Here is a 7,868-nt window from a genome sequence, read left to right as displayed (position 1 = left end):
ATATATATATATATACACACACACACACACAAAATGTATACTTCACCAAAGTTTTTAGTTGCATTTCTCTGATTACTAGGGAAGTTGAGAAAGTTTTCATATTTTTACTGAGTCCATATGGGTTTCTCTTTCTACAGAATTATCTATTTACATCTTTCCCTAATTTTTCTACTATTTTTACCTTCTACAGATTTATAGTAGGTACTTTAAATTGAGTATTAGTCATTTATTGGCTATATTAATTGAAAATCTCATTTCCTGGTATGTGGGCAACTTATTTTTAACTTTTAAAATAGTCTTTTAAAGAACAAGTTTTTTTTCACTTTGTTGTAGCCAAATTTATGTTTCTTTATTATTTGTGCCTTCTGTGATCTGTTTAAGAAATTATTCCCCTAACCTCACAGAATTATTCATATTTTCTTCTAATATGTCTAAGGTTTACTTTTCACACATAGATCTTTACTCCATCTGAGATTGATTTTTGTGTATGGTGTGAGGCATGGACCAATTTTTTTTAAATGGATAATCTACTGCGCATATGAATATTTGATACTTTCTTCACTGAGCTATAACGCAAGTGCTATCAGTTTACATATTTCATTAATGCATGGGCCTATATCTTATTTTGCTGTATTATTCTATTCGAATATACAGAAACAAATATCATTGTGTTTATTACTGTTTTATCACATGGGGTAAATCCTGAAGCTCTTTTCTACTTCTTTAAATTGCATTGCTCTCCACATGAAGTTTAAATAATCCTTGATGTTCCCCAAATTCACCTTATAGTTTAAATTGGAATAACACGAACATGGATAATAGTTTGGGAAGAATGTGTATTTCTAATATACTAAACCTTATTATCTATGAAGATGACATATATTTAATTTTTTTAGTTATTTAAAATTTTCTCAAAAAAGTCCACATTTAGTTTTAATATTTACTTCTGGCTGTTGTATGTTAATTGCTTGCTATTATAAATAACACATTATCTTAAAATAAATTATAAGATTGCTTATTTTTTTCCTTCTTTTTCAGATAAAACTGCTGAAAATGCTGTATTTTATTCATTTTCAAAATCACCTTTGTAATTTCACTTTGTTAAGTTTTCTCTAGAAACTTTACTTTTATTGTCTTAATGTCTTCTCTTATTTTCATTGCCTACTTCTTTCTTTAGTTTTATTCTGTTTTTTTCCCCATTATCTTAATCAATTCACTTTACTCACTAATATTCAGCATTTCTTTGCTTTAAATCTAAGCATTTAAGGCTACGAGTTTTCCTCTAAAATAAATTTAGCTGATATCTCACAGTTTTGATACAAAGCATAATTGTGAGTGTTCAATTATAAGGACTTTCCCCCCCTTCCATTTCCATTCAGTTTATTTTTTGACTCACAAATCATTTGATAATGTGTTTTTTAATTTCCAGTGTCAAGACTCTGTGTGTGTGTGTGTGTGTGTGTGTGTGTGTGAGTGAGTGTAGCTTTTGTTGTTGTTTTTGTTTGGCTGGTTTTTGGTTTTCATTTTGTTTTGTGTATATGAAAGAATAAGTGATCTCTGTAATTTCTTAACACATTTTACATTATTTCTTTTTATGTAAAGTGGCCTTCTTTGGTGTTGAATATCAACACTGTGTACTTTTTTTGCTTGATATAGAGACATGAGATTTTTTATGTTTAGAATTGCCTAAATTTTCTCCACTCAACATTTTGAGACTTTCTCTGTCTTTATTTTTTTACTTTTCTTTTATTTTCTTATCTTTTAAATAGAGGAAATAGCTTTATTGTTTTTTAACCTAAACTGACAATCTAGTATTTTAAATATATTTAGATTTTTGACATTTACCTTTATTACCAATATATTTGGGTTTTTCCCTACCATCTTATCTGGTACTTTATATATATCATGTAAGCTTTTTCTATTGGTAACAAATTGGTATTCGTTTTGGTATTATTTTGATTTGTTTGATTTTATTTATTCTATTTTCTCATTCTAATAGCTTGAATGTTATAGACATCATCCATATTCTTATTTTTCTCATAAATTCCCTAAGAATAAGGAATGAATTTCTCTGCAACATACCTTTAGTCATTTTATTGAAAATCTTTAAGATAATAATATTACAAAAGTAACAGTAATTCACATTTTTTAATAAATAACACTGTATGAAATTGCTTACCAGTGGTATTCCAAACAAACTGAACTCCAGCATCCCTGCGATAGACCATTCCATTTGTTCCCATGAAGCAGTATTGTCTCCTAGCCAATGTGCAGCATAGTGTCCAGACCCAGCAAAAGTTGACCGGGTGAGAATAAAGCTTCTCTTATTAGGAAAAACTTTTTCTACAGCTCTAAAAATAAAAGTAAATTAATAAATAAGATTTATTTTTATAGAAATATAAATATTTTATCAATCTTTCATACCAATTTGGTATTTATTATCAATATTTACTTATTTAAATACATTCCAATCAAACAGAGAAAGGAAATCCATGAGAAGTGGTTCAGACTTTGGTTTTCTTTACCAAATTAAATAAACATGTTTTTTGTATCCACTCAACATTTGTTTTTAATATATATAGTCTAAACTCATTGAAATTCCTTTATAATATAAAATTTCATAAACTGAACTTGAACTCTGTACACATTTTTGTGGCACAATGATGCTAATGATATATTAATATCTGTATTTTCAAATATTAGCATGTCATGTTGGGATAAAAGTTACATATTTGAGTGGCATTTTAGTTTGTTTGTTTCTAGAAGTTTACTATCCACAACTACTAGTATTATTCATCTCATTCTACTGGTATTTGAGTATTAATGATAACTTTTTTCCATTAATGGGAAATATTCAAGGAAAGATACAAAAGTTTGATTTAGTATATAAGATTATCCAGACTACCTTAGTAAAAACATGTTATTCTCAGGTGGCTATTCTAAATTATTATCTTTACAATATTGAACTATAGTATTGCCTTTTTTTTCTGGAATTTGTGTATTTATACACTTCAATATATAATGCTTTACTGAGTTTAAAAAGTGAAATAAATACTATGAAGATCGTGTATAAAAGCTGTAATATCATGGTATGTCTTGGGACTAGACAAATGTGGGTTTGCATTAAACTTGATTGTGGTTACTTAATTACAAGAAAATTAAAAATGTATTGAGATCAGGATCTGGGTTTTATTGACAATTGCTTTATATGTACTTATATAATGCTTGGAAAATAGTAGGCAATCAAGATATGATTGTCCCCTTCCTTTATTTTTTAACTTGTTTCTACTTTATATACAATGACACACTGCCTTAGAAAATTACTTTGGGAGATACTACATAGAAAATTACATTTTAATTGAAACCCTTGATTTTGAAAAATAAAGACTTATTTAGAAACACCATGCTCCCAGGCCAATTGTGAAGTTCATACTTAGAATGCCATTATATTCAGAGATAGCAAACTGAATCAAAACGTTGAGGCATAATTTAAATCTATGAATTAAAAAAGAATCACAGTTTAATACATACACCACATAATTCTTGATTAACTAAGTTCCAAATTCATGAAGATTAGTAAGAGTACTGGTGTTTTTAATGCCCTAATTTTTTACCACGAAAATACTTTGTTTTCTTATTCTTGCCATTTTCCAACTATATTAGGAAATTATAACATACATCTCTACACAATAAATGTGAAAAAGGTTTCTGAATGAAATTACACTTACTTCTCTGTGGCTATAGCCATGCTGTACCCATAGAGGCTGTGAACATCATACTGCTTCCCCCAGTATTGCACAGCATCCATGCAAATTGTTTTGGAATACAGGAGTTTGTCAAGAATATCTTAGAAAAAATATGTAAGAAATAATTTTTAAGAGATATTTTGCCATTGTAAACTTCATAATGTGCTATGTGAGATCATATTTGGTTTAAAAAAATGAAAGACAACTGAAACGAAGTTCTAAACCCTATTCCTATTGATTGTACGGTTTGCACTTATACTAATAAATATTCTGATTCCAAATTTCAGTACTGAATAAACCCATAGAAAAAACACCCTTTAAAAATATACAGAGAGAAATATACCCATTTGTATTATGCATCATATAAATATACACCCATTTCAAAGCTTTAGAGCTTCGTTTATTTAAATATAATTTATTTTTTATTATGTTCAGTTAGCCAACATAGAGTACAACATTAGTTTTTGATGTAATGTTCAACAATTCATTAGTTGTGTATAACACCCAGTGCTCATCACAACACATGCCCTCTTTAATACCCATCACCCAGTTACCCCAACCCGCCACTGTCCCCCCTGCTGAAACGCTCATACATGTAAATCTGTTACATGTTAGAATATGTGAGATGTAACTATTCACATTAGGTTCATTCTAAAAACTGTACAGACTTACAGTATAGTGCTCATGGAAAGAATCTGATCATCTAAATTACAATTTCAAACAAATTTTGTTTCTTTTCATTAATTATTTAACATGGGCAATTTATCAGTGATCAAGAAAGTCAATATGCAATACTAAAATTTAAAATCATTCTCCTTTTCTTAAGCATAAAAATTTAGGCCCAAAAGTAAAACAAAAACCAGCAAAAAAAAAAAAAATCAGTGATTTCAGGGTCTCAAAATTGTATCAAAGTTTGTGATTTAGAAATACATGCTAGAATTTACCAGTCAACAGGGAAAATTATTCTCAGTTAATGGTCAGTAAAGAACCAAATAAAATTTACCAGGAGTAAAAGGTGGATAATTTAGTTTGTTGCTTTCGCATCCTTCCTTTGAACCTTGAATAAAGCTGGAAACTTCATTCATGTCCTGAATGGATATAATGTGAAGAAGTACAGATTTTAAGTAATAACAGAAGCATCTTAGATGGGATTCAGGGGTTGTATATAACCCAAATGTTTTTATTTGCCTAATTTTAATTATACATATAAAACATTAATTACATTACAAGTATTAAGCAACTGTATTCTCTAAATAGTTGTATCAGTTTTCTCACTGAGTCCACCACTGTACCCATTTCTAGCACATTCATTTATTCAACATAGTTCACTCATTTCCACTGACATTTATCTAGTTTCTATGATGAGCGTTGCTGGCAGCTAGGCACAGCACTTTTTGCATAGCCCTCGATTCCTACACTCTCATAAGAGAATGAAAATGAAAAAAGGTAAATATCATTTTAGTATTCTAATGAAAATAGTTACTACCTTACTGAATCCCTGAAAGAGTCTCAAGGAACCCTAGGGCAGCTGGACCACAGTATAAAAACCAGTGACCTAAACATCTCTTGGAGGCAGAGCTGTGTTTATAGATTTTTTTGCCATGCAAACCTAGGCCCCAATATTGTCTTGCCACATACTAGTTCTGTGACCGTAAATTTAAATAAAGCCTTTGAATGAAAAAGATAACGTATATAAAATCATATATCACACTACACGTGCTCAAGAAATACTGAATTTCTTCTCCTGCTCTGTTAATTGCATTGAAGGACTTCCACACATTTTTGAACTTTATTTTCCACGTCTCTGTGATATGCAGTCTCTGCTCTCACAGAGGCTTCACACTCAGGCAAGTCCCTTGTTAATTTTGTTTTCCTCAGAAGAAATATATTTTCTTTATTACTCTTCCCTTCTTCCATCCACATCACGCTTAGATGGAATTAATGTGAAAAATTAAGGTTGCTCAAGGGAGGAACAAAATAAATTTCTCATTTTGATAACAGATATTAAAAGGTAAATGTTTCCATTTCCCAAATATTTTCCTCATAGTCATAAAGAAGAAAAATTATACAGTTATTTTAAAGTATTGGGGTTATTTTATTGAAATTACCTGATTCAATTTTGTTTTCCTATGTCCAATAAAATTAATACAAAGAGATACTACAGTTACACAGTCAATAATTTTAGGTGAACTTAAGTATTTTTTCTTCACAAATCCACCAGTTAAATTTAAAAACAACTTCAACTGCTGAAATTCATAATTGGGAATTGAGTTGCATTATTTTAAACTTTGAGACTTTTTCTAAAGTAACATCTTTTGTATATAATTATTCTTGAGAAAATAAAAGGCAAAACATTTAACTATGAAATTTATGTTATTCTATTTGAATTATGTATTTGCAAATTTGCAATAAAATTCACAAGATCTTCCAGCATTCAATCCAAATAGGCAATATTTATGTAATTAAGAATAAACAATTTTTAAAGAAAAATTAATATATTTCACATGAAAATGGATCAAAAGATTTGTTTAATCATCAATATTACACTGTATGTTCACTAACTAGAATTTAAATAAAAACTTTAAAAAAATAAAAATATTTGTTTTATCATACAACCATGTAAACAAGATTAAATCAAATACATTATTTCACCAGTTTACAACATAAGGGAAAGTCTTATGTACTCAAAAAAAAATAAATGTATTAACCACTAAAGGAAAAAATAAACACCTTTATATGATTTTAACCATATTTTACAACAAATACAGTATTTGCTATTTGATTTTTTTTTTTTTTAAGATTTTATTTATTTATGTGACAGAGAGACAGCCAGCGAGAGAGGGAACACAGCAGCGGGAGTGGGAGAGGAAGAAGCAGGCTCATAGCGGAAGAGCCTGATGTGGGACTCGATCCCCGATCACCAGGATCACGCCCTGAGCCGAAGGCAGACGCTTTAACGACTGCGCTACCCAGGCGCCCCTATTTGATTATTTTTTAATATCCTGTCTACTGGCAAGATTGGATTATGAATATATTAAACATATTACACAAAATACAATAGAATTTATTTGTATCTTTTTTAATGCATTTTGTATATTTGCACTTTTGAAAAGTCTGAAAACATTTTTCTCTAACTTAGACACATTATTTAAGTGATGTTTTATGTATTTAATGTCATGTAAAAACAAACTCAATTAGTATTTTTAATATTACAATGAGCAGATTCAAAGCGGTGGAAGGAGCGAGGAAAAGGCCTCAGGAATTGATAGTAATAAGTACACCTACAGATATTCAAGTATCATTCAAATTATCCCAAATCAAGTAATGAGCATTCCTAGGAATTGTCAACACCATTTCTAGGGTTGTTTCTGAAGGTTCTTTTCTTTAAAATCCATTGAAAATTGTGTATAAAAGTTTGGTGCCTAATAAAAATTTTTAAAAAATCTGTTGGCATTTCATAGCTCCACATTCAAGTTCAATCTAAATAGAAATAGCCCAATTTTTCAAATAATTTAAAAAATAACTCAATTATTATAAGAATCCTATAAAATGTAGAGAGAATATAACCAAATAAGTCCCTAGTTATTTGAATATATGAATTGTTTGAATATATCTTATCATTGAATTTTACATTTCTTGTACTATATATTAAATTATTGAGCTTCTTTATGGAAGAATTCTGCTTATTAGATTTTTAAGAATGAAATCATAACAACATGATCACAACAATATGGATATTTATTCAGAAAAAGTGGAAGTGATCTTTGAATTTTAAAAAAATTGATTAATGCTTTTATTTTGAAATCACAGCTTCAGTCCTAATTATACCAAATGCATTGGGCTCTTACTTCTCAAGTATTAGAAGATTATCTCAAGAATGATGTAAAAAAAGATAATTCAAGTATATGTTTATATGCAAAAATCTATTTTTCAATGACCATTAAGCTCACATAATTTTCCAAAGTGGTTTTAATACTTAAAGTTAAAATTCAAAACATTAGCATGGAATTTAAATTAGAAATCTAGTAAATTATAACACTATTTTTAAATTTGACATGAAAATAAAATTTCAGCAGTTAAATAACAATATTTCTTTTTACTGTCTGTTCATTCTATCAGAAC

At 28.9% G+C, this 7,868-nt stretch overlaps 1 protein-coding gene across 1 annotated transcript in view; it reads right to left on the bottom strand.

Annotated features, from left to right (window-relative positions):
• Nucleotides 1–7,868, bottom strand: part of SI (sucrase-isomaltase) — an 87,846-nt gene that overhangs the window by 60,888 nt on the left and 19,090 nt on the right. The window contains exons 13-15 of the mRNA XM_040636582.1: nt 4,750–4,834; nt 3,729–3,846; nt 2,180–2,351 (exon numbers count right to left, since the gene is read on the bottom strand). Coding sequence (XP_040492516.1) covers nt 2,180–2,351; nt 3,729–3,846; nt 4,750–4,834 — 375 coding nt within the window. The remainder of the gene's footprint in view (nt 1–2,179; nt 2,352–3,728; nt 3,847–4,749; nt 4,835–7,868) is intronic.

Source organism: Ursus maritimus, unplaced genomic scaffold (genome assembly GCF_017311325.1).
Source record: "Ursus maritimus isolate PB19 unplaced genomic scaffold, ASM1731132v1 scaffold_20, whole genome shotgun sequence".
Lineage (NCBI taxonomy): Eukaryota > Metazoa > Chordata > Mammalia > Carnivora > Ursidae > Ursus > Ursus maritimus.
This window is presented reverse-complemented; position numbering and strand designations above follow the sequence as displayed.